General features: G+C 40.8%; 1 protein-coding gene across 2 annotated transcripts in view; it reads left to right on the top strand.

The window, feature by feature from the left end:
- ccdc15 (coiled-coil domain containing 15) overlaps positions 1-25,435 on the top strand; it is a 33,643-nt gene extending 8,208 nt beyond the window's left edge. The window contains exons 2-10 of one of the 2 annotated variants that reach the window (XM_085968094.1): positions 3,447-3,596; positions 7,624-7,821; positions 11,031-11,147; positions 13,757-13,912; positions 16,185-16,304; positions 17,606-17,709; positions 19,007-19,177; positions 21,401-21,549; positions 23,105-25,435. In XM_085968094.1, the coding sequence (XP_085824220.1) occupies positions 3,447-3,596; positions 7,624-7,821; positions 11,031-11,147; positions 13,757-13,912; positions 16,185-16,304; positions 17,606-17,709; positions 19,007-19,177; positions 21,401-21,549; positions 23,105-23,223 (1,284 nt within the window). In that variant the 3' untranslated portion in view covers positions 23,224-25,435. The remainder of the gene's footprint in view (positions 1-3,446; positions 3,597-7,623; positions 7,822-11,030; positions 11,148-13,756; positions 13,913-16,184; positions 16,305-17,605; positions 17,710-19,006; positions 19,178-21,400; positions 21,550-23,104) is intronic. The other variant, XM_085968095.1, reaches the window with a different exon arrangement.
- The last annotated feature ends 597 nt before the right edge of the window (positions 25,436-26,032 follow it).

The raw sequence follows: 26,032 nt of genomic DNA, 5'->3' as shown, positions 1-26,032 counted from the left end.
GGTTCTATCATAACACCAAATGTTAGCATCTGTCCAGCAAATAAGTTATTTTATTTTGGAAGAGGAAATTGTAGGGACATAGATTTCTCTCTTTTTTTTGCCTATAATTGAAATGATCTGCTATAGTTTCAATAAATAACAATAAAATTAGATCAGGAATGTAGCCTTTTATTGATGATACATCTTAAATTTAAAGTTCAGTCTCCATTGGGTGTGATATTTACAAGTTGGACTATTTGGTTGTGTAATGTAAACATTTACTATGCACAAATTTCTAATGTGACTTGAGACCCCTCCTCCCCACTGTCCTCTAGGTAAAAGATATATCTTAAATCTCCACTTTAGCTTTATCAGACAAATAGAGGGCATGTCTGTGTGAGACTGACCAGCTAACTCATGAATGATGAAGTCATGGACGGCAATATTTACCACACTGCATGGCTGACTGTGGTATTTTATTTATAATCTAAGATTTTCTTCCTTCTCCAGCCCTCCCAGTTTTCTCCCCATCTTTCCTGAAAATGCTGATGTACTGGGGTACAGGAAACTTTGGTTTATCCGGAGGTTAACTGTCCGGAATGCTCGAGCCACCGGCAAAAATCAGGAGCCATTTCATTAGGTTTTTTTTCTTTTCGTTGCTTTTTTTTCACCAGTCAGGCTCTGTAAGGTCTCGCTGAAGCTAAGCTACAGAGACGCTTGCAAGGTACGGCCGACTGTTTAGAAGCTGCAACAGGGTTTGTTGCCAGATACGGAGCTCAAAATCTCCGTATGTTTCAACATTAGCGCTGGTTTGTCCGGCAGTTTTGATGGGACGGCAACAGCTCGGTCCCGTCGGTGCCGGATAGCACAAAGTTTCCTGTACTGTGGAATCCACTTGTAATGCTCAATTTCTAAATGTCAAACCTGCATTCCATTAAAAGCTGTATTTGTATAGCTGCTTGTAGTACTTATGACATGTTGATTGTGTTGCTTAAAATGCACTTTAAAAAAAATTTACTACTTGAGCTTCACTGCCGCCGGAAATTTCTTGGAGCCTAAAGTGATCTTTGCAATGCTCCAGGGAATGCTCTTTCACAGAGACTGCCGCCTATATACAGTGGTTCCTAAGGGGACGCTCTGGCTACTGATGACCGTTGTCGTCTCTCAGGTGTACCTTTACCAAAGAGGGCTTTGATTTCATTTAACTGCACAGTTCTCAACTTTAAATAGTGTATATTTTCAATCTATATATTAATCGTATTGTGACTCAAACCGCCCTCCGAGACTTGAGCTCAGTTAGAGTGCTCTGTTCGATGTAGTTAGATAAAGTGCTCATTTTGGCTGATTGCCAAATCGACACGATATCCAAATACAGGAAACTTTGGTTTATCCGGAGGTTGTATGTCCGGAAACCTCGATCTACCGGCAGAAATCAGGAGCCGTTTTGTTAGGGTTTTTTTCTTCTCGTGGCTTTTTTTTTCAACAGTCAGGCTCTGCAAAGTCTCTCTGAAGCTGTTGCTAAGCTACAGAGATGCTTCTAAGGTACGGCCAGCGACTGTTTAGAAGCTGTTGCTAAGCAATAGTGTTTGTTGCCAGATACGGAGCTGCAAACCTCCATATGCTTCAACATTAACGCTGGTATGTCTGGCAGTTTTGATAGATCGGCAACAGCTCGGTCCCGTCGGTGCCGGATATCTCAAAGTTTCCTGTACCATCTCCCTTGGCTCTTTATGTGCAAGCCTAGACAGTCAGAAGGCTATTCAACTGGGGGCATCACAGTCAAGCCAGATCCTGTTTTTTCTTCTTGTTCACATATCTGTGTTTTTCAGGAGTCACTGGTAACAATGAGGAGTTGGACCCTGGATGATTTTCCCTCCTCTATCTAGCCCAGATTGAGTCCAATTGTAGCACTTGTGCTGCTGAGATCCGCTAACATCTCAGATTGCAGATCAAGCCTGAGGCGTACCTGGTCTGTGGAGGTAGTTTCACATTAGATGGTGCAATCACCCAGTGAGCTGCCATAGGATCAAAGTTTTAAAATCATCCATACCATTATTTGCAATATTATTGTGATCCAGTTGCAGTATTCCTACAGTGAAAAGCTTAGTAGGGAAATAGCAATGCTTTACCTGTATTTTGCAGTGATTTATTTGTAGGAATGATCTGGGGAACATCTTTAATGCTGAATATTCAAAAGTAAACTTTGGCATACTTGAATTTTTTTTTTAGAAATTTGCTAAATCAGCAACTTGCATTTATATACAGTCTACAATATATCTTGGAAAAAATGCTCATTGTACTTCCTTCAAAGGGCGAAAACACTGACTATGTAGAAATGCAGTCATTTTCAAAATAAGAAATGCAATGTCCCAGAGCTCTGAATGCATATATTTCTAAAGCTTCTGTTGTGTGTGGAACTGGGGCAGTAATAGCTTTGGGGAACTGAATGGTTACCCACGTCAATTCCTCGCTGTCCTGTTCCTGCTTGTTGCTATAACGGGCTCTGGACTTCTTGATGTACTAACTTTAAAAAAAAAATTAATTCTGAAATCCCATTTTAACCTCTGAAGAATTGGTGTGTTTTCAGCATGGGCTTGGAAGAACCTTGCTCAAAAGCCCACATGTACAGGAAACTTCCGTTTAACCGGAGGTTAAATGTCCGGAAAGCTCTATCTACCGACAAAATTCAGGAGCCGTTTCCTATAAGTTTTTTTTTACTTCTCGTTGCTTTTTTTTTCCAGTCAGGCTCTGCAAGGTCTAGCTGAAGCTGTTGCTTAGCTACAGAGACGCTTTTAAGCTGCGGCCGACTGTTTTGAAGCTGTTGCTAAGCAACAGGGTTTGTTGATTCACACGGAGCTCAAAAGCTCCGTATGTTTTAACATTAGCGCTGGTTTCTACGGCAGTTTTGATGTTACGGCACCAGCTCGGTCCCGTCGGTGCTGGATACCAGAAAGTTTCCTGTACTAGGCTAGCCCTTTACAAGTGCCAAATAAGATTTTTTTTTCATGTAAATAAGTTTTTGAATTCCAGCAGTCAGAGACATAAATTTGCACTTGCAGTTCTTGAGTAAAATGGAGCCCTGAAATCATTGATTTATTCCTGCATTATTTAGAGTGACGCCTCCACCCAGTTGTTTGCTGCTTTAGAAAATTAGATTCAGCATTAAAAGTGCTGTCCCAGTATATCGCTGTTTTTCCTAACCCTAATTTCAAGAATTTTTCACCCAAATACTGCAGCTGTGAGCTGATTGCTTCTGTGCGCCTTTTTAAAGAAAAGCATTTTTACGCAAATTCCCATATCACTTTCAACATTGCACCACTGTGTGACCATAATCTCTCATTTTCTTTGAAATATTTAAAGTTTTGCTACTAGCCATTGAAAGAGCTTGGGTCTGTGCTTGTAATAACTGCAGTGGAATTGACTTTCTTTCAGCAGTATTCCGTTTAAGGTAATCTCTTTATCTTTAGATTTCAGCTCTTGAAGTGGATGAGCAACTAAAGGAAATCCATAGGGCAAAAGTGGAGCATTTGAAGCATTTTCAAGATGAGGTGAAGCACCGTGTGAGCGAGTATGCCCGAATACGCAAAAAGCAGCAACAGCAGCGATCTTGTGAAGCAGTAAGGAACTGTAAAAGAACTTATTAAACAGATACACATTCCTCCTTAATATGCACCTTATGGTACTCTGTCTTTCGATATTTAGTGGATTAAAAACAGTATCTGCCTAAATCTGACTCGATTTATAAGTTAGATTTTTTGCAATTTTTAGCTTGTACTATTTCTCTCATTAGTCATTGGAGATATAATTTGGATGTAGCCATTATCTTGCACGTGTTTCCCTGCAGTTCTTTCCAGGGAGTATTAATTGCTCTTAAACAAGAATGTCTTGCTGTAGCTCTCAACTTTTATGGGGCTGTTCCTGTACAGCACTAACCGTTTCGCTACATTTCTCCAATGATGGAGGGAATGAACTCTGGTATGAAGCAGACTGTTAATCCATTGAATTGTTTGTGATAAAACACTAGCTATACTTTATCTTTATACTGTTTGCTATCACAATGCATGCATAGTCGTCTTTTGGATTCAAAGAAATAAAATGTTGTAAAGGCTGACCTGCAACTATTGTTTCTTTAGCCTGCTTTGTAAATGTGGTAAAGTATTGTACAAGTGTCATCTAGAGACGTTGGTACTGCATTAACCTTTACCATTCTGACAGGCTGCCTATCTTGGATTCTTTTGTAGGTCAAATTATATCAACCTTTTACTTGATAATTTAACACATAGAAACATAGACTGTTACAGGGCAGCAATATGTTAAATCTGTCAATGTTTTTCTTCATGTTTTTCAAGCAAGTGATGCCCTTTAAAAAGAATTGGTGGACTCCACTCCAACAATGGGGTGTGGTGCAGAATTCCACGTTCTGACCACAGACTGTGTGTAAAGACATTTTTTCCAATGTTTCCTTTTAATTCTTTTTATGATTATCTCCACTTATCACCAGTGACCATAATTCGGTGAGATTTAAGGTGGTCATGGAAAAAGACAAAGACGGCCCGGAAATAAGGGTTCTAAATTGGGGGAAGGCTGATTTTAATATGATAAGGCAGGATCTGGCCAAAGTGGACTGGGAGCAGCTACTTATAGGAAAATCCACATCAAGACAGTGGGAGACTTTCAGAAGGGAAATAGCGAGAGTACAACGCCAACATGTTCCTGTAAAGGTCAAGGGTGGGACCAACAAGCAAAGGGAACCTTGGATGACAAGGGATATACAAAAATGCATTAGAAATAAAAGGGGGGCTTTTGGCAGTTACAAAAGACTAAGGACGGAAGAAGCCCTAGAAGAGTATAAAAAGTGCAGGGGCATACTTAAAAAAGAAATTAGGAGGGCGAGGAGGGGCCATGAAATAACACTGGCGAGCAAAATAAAGGAAAATCCTAAGATGTTTTATAAGTATATTAAGGGCAAGAGGATAACCAGGGAAAGGGTAGGGCCCATTAGGGACCAAAGTGGCAATCTGTGTGTAGAGCCAGAGGATGTAGGCGGGGTTTTAAATGAATTTTTTGCATCTGTGTTCACTATGGAGAAAGACGATGCAGACATAGAAATCGGGCAAGGGGACTGTGACATACTTGAACATATTAGCATCGAGAGGGAGGAGGTGCTAGCGGTTTTAGCAGGCCAAAAAGTGGATAAATCCCCAGGCCCGGACGAGATGTATCCCAGGCTGCTGTGGGAGGTAAAGGAGGAGATTGCAGGGGCTCTGACACAAATTTTCAGAACCTCTCTGGCCACAGGGGATGTACCAGAGGACTGGAGAACAGCTAATGTAGTACCATTATACAAGAAGGGTAGCAGGGATAAACCAGGGAATTACAGGCCAGTGAGCCTAACATCTGTGGTAGGGAAATTATTGGAAAAAATTCTGAGGGACAAAATTAGTCTCCACTTGGAGAGGCAAGGATTAATCGGGGCTAGTCAGCATGGCTTTGTCAAGGGTAAATCATGTCTGACAAATCTGATTGAATTTTTCGAGGGGGTGACTAGGGGGGTGGATGAGGGAAATGCTGTGGATGTGGTTTACATGGACTTCAGTAAAGCTTTTGACAAAGTCCCGCATAGGAGACTGGTCAAGAAGGTAAGAGCCCATGGGATCCAGGGTGCCTTGGCGCGTTGGATCCTAAACTGGCTGAGTGGCAGGGGGCAGAGGGTGATGGTCGAAGGTTGCTTTTGTGACTGGAAGCCTGTGTCCAGTGGGGTACCTCAGGGATCGGTGCTGGGTCCCTTGTTGTTTGTGATCTACATAAATGATTTGGATGAGAATGTAAAAGGTATGATCAGTAAGTTCGCAGATGACACGAAAATTGGTGGGGTGGTAAATTGCGAGGAGGAAAGCCTCAGGCTACAGGACGATATAAACGGGGTTGGTCAGATGGGCGGAAAAGTGGCAAATGGAATTTAACCCTGAAAAGTGCGAGGTGATGCATTTTGGACGGACAAATAAGGTAAGGGAATACACAATGAGTGGTAGGACCCTAGGAAGTACAGAGGGTCAGAGGGACCTTGGTGTACATGTACATAGATCTCTGAAGGCAGCGGAACAGGTAGACAAGGTGGTTAAAAAGGCATATGGGATACTTGCCTTCATTAGCCGAGGCATAGAATATAAGAGCAGGGAGGTTATGATGGAGCTGTACAAAACGCTGGTGAGGCCACAGCTGGAGTACTGTGTGCAGCTCTGGTCGCCTCACTATAGGAAGGATGTGATTGCTTTGGAGAGGGTGCAGAGAAGATTCACCAGGATGTTACCTGGGATGGAGCGCCTCAGCTATGAAGAAAGACTAAACCGGCTGGGGTTGTTTTCCTTGGAGCAAAGAAGACTGAGGGGGGACCTGATTGAGGTGTACAAAATGATGAGGGGCATAGATAGGGTAGATAAAGAGGAACTTTTCCCCTTAGTAGGGGGGTCAATAACAAGGGGGCATAGATTCAGGGTAAGGGGCAGGAGATTTAGAGGGGATTTGAGGAGGAACTTTTTCACCCAGAGGGTGGTTGGAATCTGGAACTCACTGCCTGAAAGGGTGGTAGAGGCAGGAACCCTCAACATTCAAGAAGCATTTGGATGAGCACTTGAAATGCCATTGCATACAAGGCTATGGACCAAATGCTGGAAAATGGGATTAGACAGGACAGGGATGGATGGGCGGCGCGGACACGATGGGCCGAAGGGCCTCTTTCTGTGCTGTAAAACTCTATGACTCTAAGTCCACTTATGCCACTGGCAAAGTATGAGTTCTTGTACTGTGGCCCAGCTTTAGAGTCTCCGAGCAGGATGTGCACATGTATCTTAACTACCTGCTAGAGAATGAGCGGCTATGGTAGCATGTAGCAAGGCTCACTCTGCTCCTGTGCCATCAAGCTTATTTTCTCTACACGCATAGACCCTCCATTGATGGACTCAGCAGTGTTCAGTATCCTGGAAGTAACTTAAACATGAACAACCCTTAAGGTTTAAAAAAAATACAGACCCACACTAATGTGTATAAAAATAGTTTCGGAGCAAAGTGCAGCACCGAACTAATTTGACTGAGAGCTTTTCCTGGTTGAGATTACACTACGCTGAGTCGATCCAATTCTGTTTTAACAGCCGCTGTCTTACTGGCATATTACATATTGCCGAGCTGTTGGAACATTGCCATGAGAAAAAATGATGGGTGTGTTATATAAATCCAGTATCGTGGCATAATTTCTGTCATACTATTTTCATTGCTGTGTTAAGTATTCTAGTGCATCAATACCAGAGGAAAAAAAACATGTTAACCATGCTGCAACTCATCACATTGAGACATCAGACACCAATTCCTGTTCACACAATGCTTTGCTGCAAATGTCCCATTGGTTGGGATTTCTTGAATATGTGGTGCAAGTCAGGATAGCCACAATGCTCCATGTATTGCACGTTAAGTGGTGTGCTGTACTATGACTCTTGCATGAAGATCAGATTTTCAGTTTGATCAAAAGTCAAAAATAGCAAATGTAAGATTATAAGCTGTTTTGCACTCTACTTTAAGTACACTGTAGAGGCATAATAGTCTAGTTGTACATACCACTTTACCTACCTTCTTATTGCTGTTTCTGTTTAGGTTGAAAGGGATGACCGTGTGATCAAACAATCCTCTGCTTCAGCTGAACATCTCACTCCAAATCAAAACACTTGCATGTTTCGTGGTAGTAATGAGGGGTTTGCTATTTTTAGCCCAAGCTCAAGGTGGGTGTATGCTCAGGGGCTAGGCAATGACGAGGAGGAAGACGGAGATGTATTCAGCGACCAAGCCCGGAAGGTGAGCATATCCCAGAGATACTTAAAACAGCAGCTGGTATTTCTTCAAAGCTATTTCATCTTCAGATCAAAGCAACAGTTTGAGACCAGCACTTCTAGTGACAAGATGGAAAATTGCACATCATGAAATCCTACTATGTCAATGTGCCAGATTGGAACTAGAATTTCAAACTAGTGCAATGAGTATGCGTCCTTCCATTACCCAGCACTAAAATGTAATTACTTTTATGAGCATAAAATCCATAAAAAATTGAGTTCCAAGTCTAGCACAGTGTTTCACTATTTCTTCAATAATTCTGTCTGAGCCTACTACTAATTGCAGATGCTCCACAGAAATAGTCTGCCGTATTTCTCCATGCATCTGTGCAATAGTATCTAAGTGTGTGTAATTTATGTAAGGTTTGGTCCCTTGGACAAAGAGACTGGAGGGTGTTTTCCAATGTAAGAGCTTTATTAAGAAGTTACTATATAAGTAATAAAGATGGTAAAATACAAGAGTACAATTATAATATATTAAATAAGACGTTGAGATACAACCTGGCAAAGCTTAACACTGACAAGATTTCGAGGCGATCACCCTTGAAGGGACCTGTGATAACACTTGAGTGGTCCAGTCTTGCTCCAAGAACGTTCTAACATGTATATAAGTTGAGACTTAAATTATATTATAATCACCCATTAATTCTTGCAGGACCATGAGCCACTTCCTACCTTTTGGGCTCGCACATCAATCATTCTTTCTGTCTCATGCCACAGGAAGGCAGAAACACAGTCAACTAACGGTTTCCCATGTCATGACCCTATAAACATAAGATAGTAATTGAGACATGGTGTCATTACTTGGACTTGGGCAGCACGGTGGCATAGTGGTTAGCACTGTTGCCTCAGTGCCAGGGACCCGGGTTCGAATCCGGCCTCGGGTGACTGTCTGTGTGGAGTTTGCACATTCTCCCCGTGTTTGCGTGGGTTTCCTCCGGGTGCTCCGGTTTCCTCCCACAGTCCAAAGATGTGCGGGTTAGGTTGATTGGCTATGGTAAATTGACCCTTAGTGTTAGGGGGATTAAATACGTGGGGTTACGGGGATAGGGTGGGCTATGTGTTGGTATAGGGGTTACGGGGATCGGGTGGGATATGTGTCGGTGCAGGCTTGATGGGCCGAAATGGCCTCTATCTGCACTGTGGGGTTTCTGTTTCTGTTTCTGTTTCATCGAGGACCCACTATTATAACCAGGTTTAAGCAATCTTTAGCTGAAGATTGACAATATTCAGTAGCAAGCCTGTAAACTGCTTTTCTTGCACTAAGGGAGTGCATCACAACTGTTCTGAAATGCATTTCACAAAATGTCACAAAGAAGTTGTATAAAAATGCTTTGTGAGTATGAAGGGAAATTTATATTTGATCTGAGAAATGGGTCTGCTATGACTTGTCCCATTTCATTCTTTGAATTATTAAATCATGCTTCATCTCTGAACGGATTTCCCCCATCTTGTACACTTGAGTCTGATTTCTGTGCTGAGTTCCATTGTAGAAACGGTAGCTAAAGCCCATTCTAATATTCAAATGGTAAGCACCACTGAATAATTCATGAAATACATGCTATTATGTTAATTGCTTGTCTACAGTAGCAGGTAGTATCTTTGTGAAACAAGGACTGCAGCAAGAACAGCATAAAATCTTGCCTTTAGCAGTGAAACAATAATGCTGAAGTTTAGATTTTCTTTGTGTGAAAGACCTGGAGTTCCAAGTTACAACCGCTGCAAGCGAACACCAGGATCACTTTCACTAGTGATCCGTTTCTTTTGTTCAGTGATTCATCCACTGAATCTTGGCCTTTTGACTACATTTAGATTACATTGCCTGCCAAATATTAACTATTATGTGTGCATATTAATCCATGTGACAATTGAGTCATTGACGTGGTTTATCTGAAAATGTATTCTGAATAGGATTAGCCTTTTTTATACTAAACAAATTGGCTCATTTTGTATTCAGTGAATTAGAGTAACTTGCAGGCATCCCACTAGATTTCCAAATGTTCTGTAGTTTCAATGACCGAAAACTAAATTTAACAGGAAATATTTGACCAGTGCCTTGTTAGATGACCTATAACTGAAAGTATATTTGAGGAAACGAGTCTAAGCCAGAAAATACATAACTATTTGATCCTGTGTTGTAATATATGTCAATAACAAGCTAATTTATATTACTCCACTGAAATGAAAGACCATGAAACTTGTCGGAAAAACCCAACTGGTTCACTAATATCCTTTTAGGGAAGGCAATCTGCTGTCCGTACCTGGTCTGGTCGATATGTGACTCCAGACCCACACCAATGTGAATGTGCAGTAATTTAAATTGCATTCCACCCTTTTTAAAAGAAACTGCAAGGCATATATATTTTATCCTTTTTTTTTTTTAAAGCGTTTATCTCCACTCGCCAAATGAAAACACATACAGGTGACTTTCTCTCTCCAGGTATTTGCTTGCCAGTTGATCTGTGACGAGGAATTGTAGAAGAAGGGACTGGTTAGTTTATTTTGTGTCTCCATTTCTGGACAGCCATGTGCGTCTCAATGGATCCCCTTGATGGATCAACTGAGCTTGGAAATGTGCTCTGCAGGGATCTATAGGCACATCTGTAGAACGGTAGCATAGTGCTTATGTTACTGGATCCGTAACCCAGAGGCCTGGACGAATAATCCGGAGACGTGAGTTCAAATCCCACCACAGCCGCTGGGGAAATTTAAAATTCAGTTAATTAAATAAATCTGGAATTAAAAAGCTAGTATCGGTAATGGTGACCATGATTGTCGTAAAAACCCAACTGGTTCACTAATGTTCTTCAGGGAAGGAAACCTGGCCTGGCTTATATGTGACTCCAGACCCACAATGTGGTTGCCTCTGAAATGACATGCCAAGCCACTCGGTTGTGCTAAAGTCAGCACTGTGGGAGTACCTTCACCACAAGGACTGCAGCAGTTCAAGGTGGCGGCTCACCACCACCTTCTCGAGGGCAATTGGGGATGGGCAATAAATGCCGGTCTTGCCAGCGACGCCCACATCCCGTGAACGAATAAAAGATCAAATCCCATCAAGTGAGGATAACTCAGAACTCGAAGTGTTGCTTGTGAGCTATGTTTATATTTGTGTGTACTTCAGTGCAAAAATCATTCTTTGGAGCCTAGTACTAACAATTCTGGTTTCTTTAGCTCAGCAAAGTTACAAAACAGGCTCGGCAAAGGCTTGCATCATGTCAGACAGTACCAGAAGTGGACTTGTGCTCAGCACTTCCAGGAGGAATCTGGAGGGTAGCTCCAACAAGAGATGTGAGTTATGTTTCTATTGGTAATGTAACTGGTCTTAAAGTCTGAGAAATCAAAAATCTACTGTTAGGGCAGGCAGAAATTGTTTCTGAACTGATTTGGTAGTTGTGATTTCCTACCCCCATCTCTCAATCTGAGTTTTTATGCTTCTCTTTATCATTAAGAAAAATCCAGAAAGATTCCATTCTGTTTTACCAATCTCGGACTGCTAATTTAGTGATAAATTGGGTAGTTATGTATTGTGACCTGTGTCCACAAGGAGCCAGTCTGCCCTAATCTCATTTCACTTAAGACCTCCACAGTAGGGAAATAGACTTTCAATTCCATCAATCTTAGTTGATTTCACAGCTGAAAGAACAGCGTTCTTACGGTAATATTTAGAGCTCAAGCATCCATTTTTGTGTGGGTAAAAACAAATCAAGTGATCAAAAATCTAGTGTACACATTTGCTCCCCTTTCTAAGTTCTACAATGATGTACACCTATGAAAGTTTTTTTTCAAAAACATACCCAGGAGAAATAGGGGAGTAGTTTCAATACATTTTGTGCATTGCTACTGGAATATTTTAGTGAACATTTGCTCAAGCATCCATTCATCTCCATAAGTTCTAGTAATTGAATGTCGTGTGTTTCCATTAAGCAGCAGCTTTAGTTGTACATTAAAAGCTCTTTTGCATTTCTATTGATATTTAGTGGAGGTCAATCGGATGCTGCAAAATGGTGGTCTTGGTTGATGATGGTCTCCAATGCTTTAAGTCACACAAGTGCTGGAAGCTGCACTATATACACTGCAATTCTGATTACTTTCTGAGAAAATAACACAGTACTTGATCAAAATTAGAATGCATTGCAGGACTATATTGCTGAATATTTTGACTATGATTTAAAATATGGTGTGAGTAAAGATTTGACTCCTTGACCCCTGACAGTAAAATGCTGTAATGGGAGACCAATAGCGTGGCGTTACAAGCAAACTTTTTGAAGTCAATGCATAATAAAATTTTGTTTATTTAGTTAGGAATCAAAGTATTAAGCCATTTAATTTTTAACGTGAAATTATTTTAACTGTCCATTTGAAATGAAAATAAATTTAGTATTTACATAATGTGTTACAGCAAAATCTATCAAAGTCACATGACTCAACTACATCATGTGATTGAACTAACCCCACTTTTCCGTTATGAAACTGCAGGGTTGTCTTAACTTTCAAACCAGGTTTAGCTAAAAACCTGAAATCAATGGTTGGAATTCAGTCTGCATTCAAACAGGAATGTGTTCTGCGACTTGATTTTTTTTTTTTTTTTTTTTTAAACAAATTTTTCGTCCCACCTCCTGGCTCAAAGTGTCCCAGTAGCATTTCCAAGTGGCTAGTTATGTGCGAGTCTAGACAGTGAATGTTAGTAGGCTATTTGATCACAGCACAACTCAACCTTGTTCTTCTACAATATCCACACCATGCACTTTTCAACAGGGATTACTGGATGTAGCACTCAGTGACATTTTCTCTTATTTATAGGGAAATTGTAAGAGTGTTATTTAAAAAAGTAAGAAGTCACACAACACCAGGTTATAGTCCAACAGCTTTATTTGAAATCACAAGCTTTCGGAGCGCTGCTCCTTCGTCAGGTGACTTCACCTGACGAAGGAGCAGCGCTCCAAAAACCTGTGATTTCAAATAAAGCTGTTGGACTATAACCTGGTGTTGTGTGACTTCTTACATTTGTCCACCCCAGTCCAACACCGGCATCTCCACATCATTTAAAGTGCTTTTGATTTTTATTACAAATAGCACAATGCCCTGGAATGAGAATCTTGGCTGTTTTCCTCCTCATACCTCTCTTTTCCCCCCCCCCCCCCCCCCCAACCCTGATTTCAGAGGTACTGAGATATTTCACACAAATGTGTGGGTGAGTGGGATTGAAGATTATATGTATAGACCTAGGAATAATCGAGTTGTGAATGGAACACTTGTAGGTCCAGTCTAGCTGGAAGCATGACACTGTTATCTACAAAGTAACCAGTCAGGGTTGAATTAAATGAGTTGTAGTACATAACGTCCTGGAGACTGCGTCAGAGGCCCAGTTAGAGAAAAATTTCAGTGTTGCTATCTATGAATTCTTGCATGTAGCTATTCGTGTCCTGTGGTAAATTGCACATGGACTTTCGAAGAAAGGTGTCGATATACTTTCTTGTGTTCTATTATTACTGGCTACTACTTATCATAATGACTTAGCTTTGTTAACTTCTGTGGTGTTCCTGGTTCATAACGTACACTGAACTGTGACCTTCCTCATGTCCTTCCATTTTACAAACTGTTCTACAAGGAGTGCACCACACAGCTTGCTCACATAATTATAAACAGTGTTAAAATTTCATCATCTAAAAAAATTCAGTGAATTGAGACATTACAGCCGATGATTTCTTAGCAATGGGACACTGTTATATCGGTTACACTGCTGCAGCTCCAGATACTGGTTTTCCATGCTGATTCGTTAGCTGCTTCCAAGTTCTTTATAAATTATGTGGCGTTAAGAATCTTGTAAGGGGGTTGAAAAGACAGCAGGTTGGCCTTCTAGCCAAGTCAGTGATTCAGGGTACTTTCTCCTTTTCCAGAACCAATTATCCAGAAAAGAGGCACAACTAAACAGCGCGGATGATTTCACGTGTTTGGAAGGCCAGCATGACCTGCCTGCAGAGTTGCAGGAACAGCCGCAGAAATTGATGGGTGGGAAACATGTTACTTTTCAGCCTGAACTAGAACATGAAAAGGTTAGACTTCGGTTTCCACATTATTGTTCTAAACTGTGCTGTAGCAAGCAGCGAAGCAGAATCCATCTACAGGAAACTCTTTTTTTTTTTAATCTGGGACCGGCGTGGTGCCGGTTTATCAAAAAGTCCAGATTACAGAGAGTTATAGTTTAAAAGGTACGAGAGCTCCGTACACAGCAACAAATCCAAGCTTCCCTGTTGCTTAGCAACAGGTGCAAGAAGCCTGACCACAAACCAAGCGTCCCTGTTGCTTAGCAACAAGTGCAGGACCCCCCGATTACACAGCCAAGAATCAAGAAACGGCCATTAATATGAAGAAAAACTTAACTGAACCTACTCCTGAATTTTGCCGGTTAACCGAGATTTCTGGTTGTTTAGGTGCCGGTAAATCGAGAGTTTCCTGTAAATACTGGATTTAAAATCAATTTAACATTTTAATAGGTGCACAATACTGTTTCTTTAAAACCACTTGCAGATTTAACATTCTAGTATCAAACTGAATCTAAATCTAATTTTTCACCTCTGCTAGTTTAAGTTTCTTCTTAAACAAAATTCTTGCAGCATCTCGAGCTTAATATCTTGAATTCTGCTGGGTAGGTTGACCTTCTCTGTCATCTTCTAATGTCACTTTAAGGGATGATGAAGTGTTGGAACTGCCGTCCCCTGGCTTATATACCTCCCATGTAACCCTCTTGCATGAAATTAGTGCAACATCCCACCACTTGACTGATTTTAACGACGTCACCAACATCAGTTCACCCATGTGATCTTGGCTAAGATGACTATGTACCAATATTTTAGTAAAAACTGATTTTGAGCTTCAATAAGTATCCAGTATGTCTGTGTTGGCATACTGGTCACTTCTGGGACCTGGGATCTAATTCAGCCCAGACTAATGGGAATGAAAGTCTGTCAGCTGGCTGCATTGATCGACGTGAAATGGGTTCCGGCAATGTTCGTCCTGTTACTAATGCAAATTGGCCCACAGCATAAAACTGGTATTAATTCAGATAGGAACAGGAGGAGGCCATTCATCCCTCAAGCCTGTTCTGCCATTCAGTGAGATCATGGCTGATCTGCGACCTAACTCCATGTACCTGCCTTTGGCCTAGATCCCTTCATACCTTTTGTTAACAAAAAGCTATCAACCTCAGATAGGATTCAGCGCCTGTTGGTTCTGGGTTAGCACTGTCACTCCTGTAGGCCACAGAATGGGAAATGGAATTATTACGTTGGTATGTTGGAGCTGCTTTTGGGTTGAGGTACATTTTTGAGATATTGTATAAGGAGCTTTACACTGCTTCTGCGCTAAAGCCGATGCGGAAATTCTTAATGCGCTCAATGAGTTCAGAAAGTGGAAACTTGTTCAATTCACCTTGTTAAACAGAATTTGTATAGTTTTCAAGTATCTTCCAATGGTTGGGCATAAGTGACAATTTCTTATCTGACTGTTTACAAATAGGCAGAGATGCTGATCATGAGTAGACAGTGACTCCAAAACAAATTAATCAGTTTAACAAACATGCTTGTATTTGAACCAGATTTCTTAATTGACTTCCTATCCCTATATAGTGGTTTCCTTAATTTTGCTACCTTACACCATCACACTCAGAAACTTCTCCAAGTCAGTTCTCCGTCGATGGTGTCGTCGGCACTTTCCTACTTATAGAAAACTTTCAAAAAATGTGTCTTGATTTTTGAGAGCGTGTGGTACCTAAACCCTAAAAGCGATGGATGCTAATTATCATAGTTTGCACTATTCAAACAATAAGCTGCCGATAAGTTTTATGAAACCTTCACATGCAGGTTGAGATATTAACAAACCTATTAGTATTGGATATAAAAATACTTGTGTTAAAAAAAATTTGCTGGTGATTTGTTTAAAATTAACTGAAATGATTTCATGGAATCTTTTTGAAACTAATCCTGTCACAACCTGATTGAAGCATAAAAATCTTGGCCTTTTGTTGACAACTCAGTCCTTTTTTTGTACTAATATTTCAAATGATCCAGTAATTTGAATTAAGTAATGTAAATAACAGCAAAATAGGAATTTAATGCTAAAAATTTCAGTTAGATAATTTATGACTAACAACTTTTAAATTAAAAGAATTGGAAAGTAAGCAGAATTGAAGATGCATATCCCGAAAAAGGTTTAAAATGTGTACACAAATGAATCAAATTTGTATGAATTTCTAACCTTGTATTATTAATTGAGTTTCTCACTGTAAACTGTGATCTAATTCTCTGTGTATATAAATTGTTATTTCAGCCCTGTAGTCGACTTTATCGCGAGCCCTACCCCACAGGTTCCTGCCTAGGGTTCAGTACTGACTATAAGGCAGCACTCATTCTGCGGCCTGGTGTGGACCAGGAAGAGAGTAAGAAACAGGTAAGTTCTTTCCACTTTGAGATGAGTTAAACAAAATCTCTGGGGTGATGACCACAGATATTCTTGGTCCATCTCATACATCAGTTTGACTTTTTTATGGAAGGGGAAGAAGGAAGGTTGCATTTACTATTGGGAGGGTGGATGGTGGGGGGGGAGGAAAGCAAAAATCTGTTGTTGCCTCTACTGGGCCATTCTTGTATACCTTCTAATAGCTTGCACCCTGTTGACTTGAGAGTGGAAGGTATATGACAAGTACAAAATTTCAACTGCAGAAAAATTTGGCGTAGGGTACAGGAAACTTTTTTTTATCCGGGACCAACGTGGTGCCGGTTCATCAAAAATTCCGGATAACCGAAAGCTATAGTAAAAGATACGGAGCTGAGAGCTCCATATAAAGCAACAAACCCTGTTGCTTAGCAACAGGTTCAGAACAATGGCCAAAAGTTCCAAGCGTCTCTGTAGCTTAGCAACAGCTGCAGCCACACCCTTGCACAGCAACAGATGGAGGAAGGCAAGTAATAAAACTTACCTGAACCTACTCCTGGATTTTGCCGGTTAACCGAGATTTCCGGTTATTTAGGTGCCGGTAAATTGAAAGGTTCCTGTATTTGGATTTTTATTGCAGTTGTGTAGGGGACAGCCTCCTGAAGTTTGCTTTTTTTTTTCTTGTATGACGTATACATACATGAAGTTTTTAGCAAATATTTAAGTGCTCACTTGATGGCTGAGAGTTCATCCAGTGAGTAGCTAAGCAGAGAATGGTCCCTGCTTCAATCCTCACTCTGCTGAGTTAGTTAATCTGAGCCTAGGTGGTGGTAGGGCTACTACAATTGTTCAATTGGCAATCTTGGAGCTAGACAAGGATCAGAGCTCCAGTTTCTGATTGTATCCAGTGACCCTAGCTGGAAGTGCATGTGTAAACAGCCAGTGAGGACTCCGCTCAGCTGAAATAGGCTGTTGGAATTGACTGGAATTTTTTTCTTTACTAAATAAAACAAATCCAAGAAAAAGAAACCAGGTTACAAGCTGACTAGAAGTTGATCTGTTCTGCATAAGCTGCCAAAACACCAGCTGTCATTTGTTTAAGTAAATAATGTTGAGCCACCTCAGTGCTGCAGATGCTTTCTATTCATGAAAATGGCCTGAGAACCTGTTTAATATGCTGGCACGTTACACTTTGAAAAGGGCAACCATTTGCAGCAGTCCTGGTTTTGTCTTGTAACCAAGCTTCATGTACCCTGCAGATAATTAGAGTACTAGAAAATACAAATATATTTCTGGATTGATCTTTTTCCCCCCAGCGTGGTAACCAATATTTGATGTACCGTCGCCTATTCATGGACATTGAACGAGAGCAGGTGAAAGAACAACGGCGCCAGCAAGAGCATGAGAAGAGGATAGCGAAGTGAGTGATGCATTTAGTTGAGGGAGTGCTGAAACTCGGCAACTTCATTGCTGCTTCAACTTGGAAAACTGAATCCAGTGCTGGTCATGCTGCTATAGTCATTAGAATTTGCCACTGAACATTTGACTCCTGCTAAGGGCTATTTATGTTAATGAATTTGTCACAACCAGGTACTGCAGTCCATAAAAGAAAGTCTTGCATTTATAAAGCATTTTATTACGTTGTCGAAATGTCTCACCAATTTCTTCACACAGTGAATGATTTGGGAAAACAAAAAATGATGACGGATCTTAGACTTGTAGGACGTGCAGAATTACCCCTCGCCCCGTCCAACGGGTTAGAGAGTTCGGACTTGAGACTTCTGAGAAATTACACCAGACACACGTGTTCTGCCTTTAACCTTTTATTGTCCCTAAGACCGATTCAAAACCCCAACCACTATTTGAACAGTGCACCAATAATATTACAAGAAATCATACATACAGCCACCCACAGATGATCAGTCCAGTGTTGATTGTAGGCCACTTCCTTTCGACTACAGTAGCTCTTCGAGTTGAGATGATCAGCCAGGCCCCTCCTTCCGACTGCAGTACCGATATTTTTAGTCACTTTTTTAATAGTTTTTCTTGCCTTTTTCAGGCAATCAATCATTCAGAGATTGTGCGATGTTCCTTTAATGTTCGACCTAAGTTGTTTGAGCTGTCAAACTTTCACACTCGTATCTTGTGTGGTTACCCATTCATTCACTCAAGTTTACAGAAGTGGCAGTAAACCACTTGGTCACATTTCACGTGCACCCTGTATTTCGGAACTCCAAAGGCTTGACTCCTCCCCTTTAGCCACCAAAAGTTGTTCTACAACCTTATGGCCTATTCGTTGACACGAAGTCTGCAAATCTAAGGGGGTTTGTTTATCTCTGTTGTCTATGACTATCCCCCATTTGTTCTATCAGTGTCTACTAGCTTCCAAATCCAACAGTTTCTTTTGAAAGCTCACCAAATGTTTGCTGCCTTTTAGTAAAGCACATTCCATGCCCATTTATCAGTGAAAGTCAATCTGTTACATTCACAAACTTTATTTCACTTCGAAAAACCTTTTGGCCTAGCAAAGCATTTTAATATATACCAAAATTAAAAATTAATGGGTCTGTGTTTACTTACAGACTGTGTGCAGTGCCTGTAAATACCATGAGTTTCACACTGGCTCACCTTATTCATGCTCATTATACCCACCCCTACCTTTAGTCTTTGTCTTAATCTCAAATCTGTACCCATGTTTCTTTAAATTTTTTATTCAGAATTAAGGAGGAGAAGGAAAAACTAAGGGAAGCGGAAGAGAAAAGGATGATTGAGCTAACTCATCAGAGAGAGCGAGTGATTGAAAGTGGAAGGATTGCTCAGTTGAAGGAAGAGGAAAAACAGAAGAGAGCAGATAAAGACAAAGCCCAACGAAACCGAGAGAGTACCAGGTATGCTGCATATTCTGGTTTTCACAGGGCATAGGGTGTTTTATAGGTCTGCAGAGAAGGGATGGAAATAAACCCTGTGGTAAAATTAATCTTCACATCGTACCTCTGTATTAATGCAAGATATACACTTTGTATATAGTTTGAAAGAAATATTTCTGATGGTGCCTTGCGAGGTGTTCTTGTCAGAGAACTGATTTTGGAGATATCCAGGCCTGCCTAATCAGTTCAATGACCGTCACAGTACAAGGAAAGGGTGAATCAGAGTGTCCTGAAGTCTGCTAATGTTGTACAGGAAACTTTCGATTTACCGGCACCTAAATAACCGGAAATCTCGGTTAACCGGCAAAATTCAGGAGTAGGTTCAGATAACTTTTATTACTTGCCTTCCTCCATCTGTTGCTGTGCAAGGGTGTGGCTGCAGCTGTTGCTAAGCTACAGAGACGCTTGCAACTTGTGGCCATTGTTCTGAACCAGGGTTTGTTGCTTTATACGGAGCTCTCAGCTCCGTATCTTTTACTATAGCTTTCGGTTATCTGGAATTTTTGATGAACCGGCACGTCGGTCCCGTCCGTGCCGGATTTAAAAAAAAAGTTTCCTGTAGTCTTATTGATTTCTCTTTATATTGTAGTAATGGTAACCTTTAGCTTTTGCCTGTTGTGAGGAAGTACAAGTCAATTTAGATGCAGTAACCACTGAACTGTTGAATAAAGACTGACCATAAAGCAATGGTCAGTTCGGACAACAAACCTAATTAAAATACATTCCAGTGAATACTGCAGAGAACTTCAATCAGTTGATAAGTTCTGCAGAAGTAAAACATCTGTGACTACATCATCCTTTTCAGAAGCAGGAGATTGGTATAGAATAGTATATATTTATAGTTAGAAGTTTCGCTCGTTAATATAGCAACAAGAGCAAAACTATTGCTAAGATAACAATGTAGGGGAGTTGTACCGGTCTACAGAAAAATAACTCTTCTAAACTAAAGGGGGCAAGGGTAGAAGCTTATTAAAATTCACTTGCTATGGAGTTGTATTTGGTAATGCAGAAACGTGTGGATTGTCATGTAGAAGTGGTAACAAAAAGGTATAAAAAGTGAGTGTTGAAACAGAGACTTGATTCAAAGGTCTGCAGCCTGCTTACTGAGCTCAGAACTATAACACGTAGAGTCCTCCGACTAAACATGCACGGTTTTTATCTAAGTACTGCTATTAAGTGTATGGTTAATTTCTGTATACCTAATAAATCTGTGACATCTGATAATCAATGTTGTGATTCCTATTGATGTGAGGAGTCAATTACAAGAACACACACTTACCCTTCTAACAGTGGTTCCAATATGTTCATGAAATTTGGGACTAATGGGCTTTGCCTCAAGGTAGTATGAGACCTGTTGAATTCACGTTGGTCTTGTGTATCAGCTGTTGAGAATCGGCCTCCACTTTTATTCGCTTATCAAGAATTCACTGAACTAGCGGTGAAAATGTTCTCCTATGCACACTCGAGTACTTTTTAATTGTATTGCGGTGTTTCATGCTGTTACTTTAAGCTTGCTGGTGGGGGGGGGGGGGGGGGGGTGGGTCTGTGTATAAGCATGGTTGTGGTGCTGGAAAGAGGCTTTAATTAATGAGAGTTGGTGGTTAAAATTCTCTTCGTGAAAAATTTATATAGTGGTTTTAAAGAGTTTTTTCAATATCTTCTCTTGTATAGCTGAAATAAAAACAGAAAACAGAAGCTCAACAGGCCTGTCAACATCTGAAAATTGAAGGAATCAAATAGTGTTTCAGATAGTGACCCTTCAGGGTATTCACCCAAAACATTGTTTTTTTATCAATTTTAAATGCTGACTGACCTGCTATATCGTTCCAGTGTTCTGTGTTGTTTTCAGCTTTATCGCTCCTGTGCATCTGTGAGGAGAGGCTGAGCAACTGATCAGTTATCTACTGATAAACTGTTCATAGCTCTGATGACTGCTGAGCAGCACTGCTCATCTGTTCAACGCTGTTCACTGGCCCTGAATTAATGAGATGATGGCAGTAGGGTAGAAAACTCCGGTTTCAGCCAAAACTGATTCGTACAATTGAATATATAGTTGAGTTTTGGGCAAGTTTGAGTTGAGCACTGTATCCATATGATCACTAATAATGGATTACAGTTTTTCTTTTGGCTGAGTGAATCTAGCTGCTTCTACTCAGCTTTTTTTCCATCTTTAATTTATTGCAGATATATAGAAGCCTTAAGAGCACAGATGATGGAGAAGATTAAATTGCAAAATACAGATCTGCCGCCACTCTGCTGTTGTGGAACCGATTTCTGGGACTCCCATCCAGACAAGTGCGCAAACAACTGTGTCTTCTATAAAAACCCTAAAGGTACACAAACTGGACGATGACACCTATTGGAACAATATTTCTTTCTTCTAAATACTTGGTATAGAACAGTGGATACTTGCGAGTGATCTCAAAAGTTATCTGATCAAAGGTTTGTGAGACCGATGGATGCTGAACCTTGCACAATATACAAAATATTGGAATGTCTGGATGCAATATGTAATTTATATTAGTAAAAGTATCAGATTAATTCCCCACCCCCATTTTCTTAACAGTTACATGTTGAAAGGTTGGCTTAGGGGGTCTACCTTTTCAAGGTTTATAAGGTGCCTAAATTGCCTCTTTGGACCATCACACCTTCCCTGGTCCAAATTATATTAATAGTTAACAAACCAAATCAATCACAACAAGATCATAGTATGCACTGCGTGAACTGTAACTTAACTCCTTGCCGGAGTCATGAAAGATGAAGTTGCACACAGAACTATTAACTAGCACTACTTTATTTAACAACATTTATGATGATGCAACACCAGCACAAAGCTAAGCATTAATGACTACAGTAAAATAATTGGATATTTTAAAAATCAATCAGAAGAACTTCAGTTGATAAATACACAATAGTAACTTAAGCATTGTAGCAATAACTGCGATAATAGTGATATTCGATAATCAAGATTACAGTTTGGTTTAGCAAGGTTAGTTTTACAATCCTTGTTTAAACATATTGGTAAACTTCCAGTATTGAGGCAGTCCCTTTTACGACCCGAGAGGAAGTTTCACAACGCCAGCTGTAGTACGTTGGCTGCTGCCCTGGTGAGCAGTTGTGCCTTTCTCTGGGATACTCCAGGTTCACCTCTAGAGACAGTAGTAGGTGGTTATTGCTGTCGTCTCCTCCTAGCTTCAGCAGGCTAATTTTCTACTATTATACTGCACTTGTCTGAGTTCAGAAACTTAAGCTATTAACCAAAAGTTGTGATACATTTTTTAAACTTTACACCAGTTCAAACAAACAATTAACCTTCTGAAGCTGTCAAATTTTGCCATTAAACTGTTCCTTAGCTTTTGGAGATCTTAAAATTGCTGTAATTTCTGAATCCTTTGTGCTCAAGATTCCCCAGCAATCAACGATTGATCCTTTTCGCTTTCACAGAATCCCTCTGTGTCCGGAGGGTTTGTTTTCCTACGGGGTTCATGAGAAACTTCACACTTTTATTGCGATGACAGACATTTGCACCCTAAAATTAGATTACAGCTTTTAAAAGTGCTTGTAAAATGTGTCATCTTGATTGTCCTTGTTGGGTGCTAGAAAAGCTGCTTTGTAGAGGCACTGGCTATCAGTGTGATCCATGCCCTCAGTGCATGATTAACAGGGTTGCCCATTATTGCAGGCTAATAGAGCAATAATGTATCGTTGATTACTGGGACATTCTAAGTCAAGTATGCATTCTGCACAATTTTGGGTTCAGTTTCAGACATCTGAGTCCAGTAAGTGCCTACAAAAGGATAGCTGTATAATCAAGCTGATCTAAAGGACAGGTTTCACTATATTTGTGCACATTTTTGTCTCCTTCCACTTCCCCCCCCCAACCCACAGTGTATGCCAGAGCTCTGCAGTCTGTGTTATCTTCATGCGATGCTTGGGACGGACACTATAGAAATCGTACCTCAATGAAGAAAATCGCATCAGTGCATTTGCATTCAGCCAGGAAATAATTCACCTGCTCTGGGAAGCTGGATTTACTCGGGCAGTAAATCTTCACTGAAAAGACTCGAGAGATGTGGTCAGAAAATGTATGAGTGCCTTTTTAATAAGTGTTGTGTTTGATAAATTATTTTATTGTGCTTTTATTTAATTGTAGGAGAAATTGATTTTTTTTAATATTTAATCATTTTTCTGAATTCTCCAATTGAAGAGAATAGGTTTGGTAAAATTGAAAAATATCTCCAAAGGAGATCGTTTTAAAGAAGAAAAAAAATGGTGATTTATAAATTGGCTAAATCTAGGTTTTAATAAAGGACAACTTAACTTTCAAATGCAAGGGTCATTATTTCAAGTCGTCCAGTTTCCTATTACTTCAGTTCATTTCCTTTTTGTTTTTTTCCTATTCTCACTGGGTGCTGTAAATGGAGCCCCTCATGGGGAGCTGTCTTTGTTCAAATCAAATCAAATCAACTTTTATTGTCATTGTTAGTGCACAAGTGCAGTACAACGAAATGTAGGCTTGCGGCTCCCGAGAGTGTACATTTAGATTAAGACATTTAAACATTCAACATACATTTGGCTTGTAATACATTAACATAAACATAACCATAATAAAGTGCATTGGCAGATGTGCAGGCTTTAGAGTTTATTTGTGGAGTTCAGTAGGATGACAGCCCTGGGAAAGAAGCTGTTCCTAAATCTGGTCGTACGGGTGCGAATGCATCTGTAGCGTCTCCCAGATGGCGGGAGGGTGAACAGACTGTGGCTGGGGTGGGTAGGGTCTTTGATGATGGTCCGTGACCTCCGTAGACAGCGTTTCTGGTATATGTGCTCTATGGTCGGTAGCCGGGTGCCGGTAATGCGTTGGGCAGTTTTGACTACCCGCTGCAGGGCTTTCCGGTCATAGTAGCCACAGCTGCCATACCATACTGTGATACAGTTTGTCAGGATGCTCTCTATTGTGCAGCGGTAAAAGTTAGAGAGGATCAGGGGTGACCGGTTACATCCCTTCAGCCTCCTTAGGAAATATAGGCGCTGCTGGGCCTTCTTCACCAGAGAGGAGGTATTGAGGGACCAGGAGAGGTCTTCTGTGATGTGGACTCCGAGGAACTTAAAGCTGTCCACCCTTTCCACCACAGCCCCATTGATGTGGATGGGGGTGTGACTTCCGCCTTTAGACTTCCTGAAGTCCACAATGATTTCTTTGGTTTTCTTGATGTTCAGGGCCAGGTTGTTATCGGCACACCACTTCACGAGATGCTGGACCTCCTCCCTGTAGGCTGACTCATCGTTGTTGGTGATCTGGCCTACTGTGGTATCATCCGCAAACTTGATGATGGTGTTAGAACCATGAACAGCCACACAATCGTGGGTGAAGAGGGAGTAGAGGAGGGGGCTCAGCACACATCCTTGTGGGGCCCCCGTGTTCATGGTCAGGGGGGTGGGGGGGAGGTGTGGTTACCTAATTTGACAGACTGGGGTCTGTTTGTTAGGAAGTCCAGGGTCCAGTTGCAGAGGGAAGTGTTCAGGCCAAGAGTTTGGTGGCCAGCTTGTTGGGGACGATAGTGTTGAGGGAAGATGTGCTGATAATTAACTAAGACCAGGTATCCCCAGGTAAATTTAATCTCCTCACAGGCTGTCCCAGAGTAAATATCAGCCTAATAATTTTGCCAGGGGGAGGACGTGGGTAAGGGAGAGGGAAGGTATCATTCTGCTTTTTATATACACGGCAGTTGTCGCCCTCCTGCAGTTTCCTCACTGCAAGGTCCACACACACTCTTAGCCTTACTGCTACACTGTAAATTTGTAAAAGAACCCTGTGCCCTTGTCAACAACAGCTAAGCTATTAATAAAGCAACCTAACTAATGGTGTGAAATCTTCTGGGTGATCAAATCTAGGATAACAAAGGGCAAATTAAACTGTCCACTGCTCTTTCATTTTTTTTGTATGGTGCTGTTTTTTATTTATATTTGTTTTATTTATATGTGAAAAGATTTTTTCGTGAGGTCTACCAGTTACATTACTAAAATGTCCTTTTCCTGGACTGTCTCAGTCTGACCAATAAATAAAATGAGAATAATTTGAGTAAAGCATAGATCTGTATTTTGATTTGTGCTGCTGGTTTCATTTTATGTGCAATAACTTGTCTAAGATGTGACAATTTGTGATTTACATATATCAATGCAATTCATTGACTTCAATAAAATCATTTTTTAAATATCTCTCCAGTTGTGGAGAATATTTACAGTAATATCTCTGCTAATTGAAAATAAGCTTATGTATTATCAGAAGATTGCTGCTTCGATCTTGTATTCACATTTTCAGTGTATAAAGTCTTCCTGCTTAAATGGAGGCATTTGCAATTTTAAAAAAATGCAGGAATGGAGTCTGCTACAATTCAAACACTGACTTTGTCCCCAATCCCCCTCTCCCAAACGATGAAAGCATAATCAAACTGCCAAGGAAAGTGTGAAGTGTAAGTATGTAGTGCTAAAGACAAAGGTGCATGTCATCCATATTCGGATCATAGAATGGTTACAGCACAGAAGGAGGCCATTCGAGCCAGTGCCGGCTCTCTGCAAGAGCACCTCAGCCAGTCCCACTCCCCTGCCCTTTCCCTGTAGCCCTGCAAAAAAAAAAAAATTCCTTCAGGTAATTATCCAATTCCCTTTTGAAAGCCATAATTGAATCAGCCTCCTCCACCCTTTCAGGCAGTGAATTCCAGATCCTAACCACACGCTGCGTAAAAATGTTTTCCCTCATGTCACCTTTGGTTCTTCTGCCAATCACCTTAAATCTGTGTCCTCTGGTTCCTGACC

Source organism: Somniosus microcephalus, chromosome 26 (assembly GCF_052327205.1).
Source record: "Somniosus microcephalus isolate GS21.2 chromosome 26, FLI_Smic_1.0, whole genome shotgun sequence".
Lineage (NCBI taxonomy): Eukaryota > Metazoa > Chordata > Chondrichthyes > Squaliformes > Somniosidae > Somniosus > Somniosus microcephalus.
This window is presented reverse-complemented; position numbering and strand designations above follow the sequence as displayed.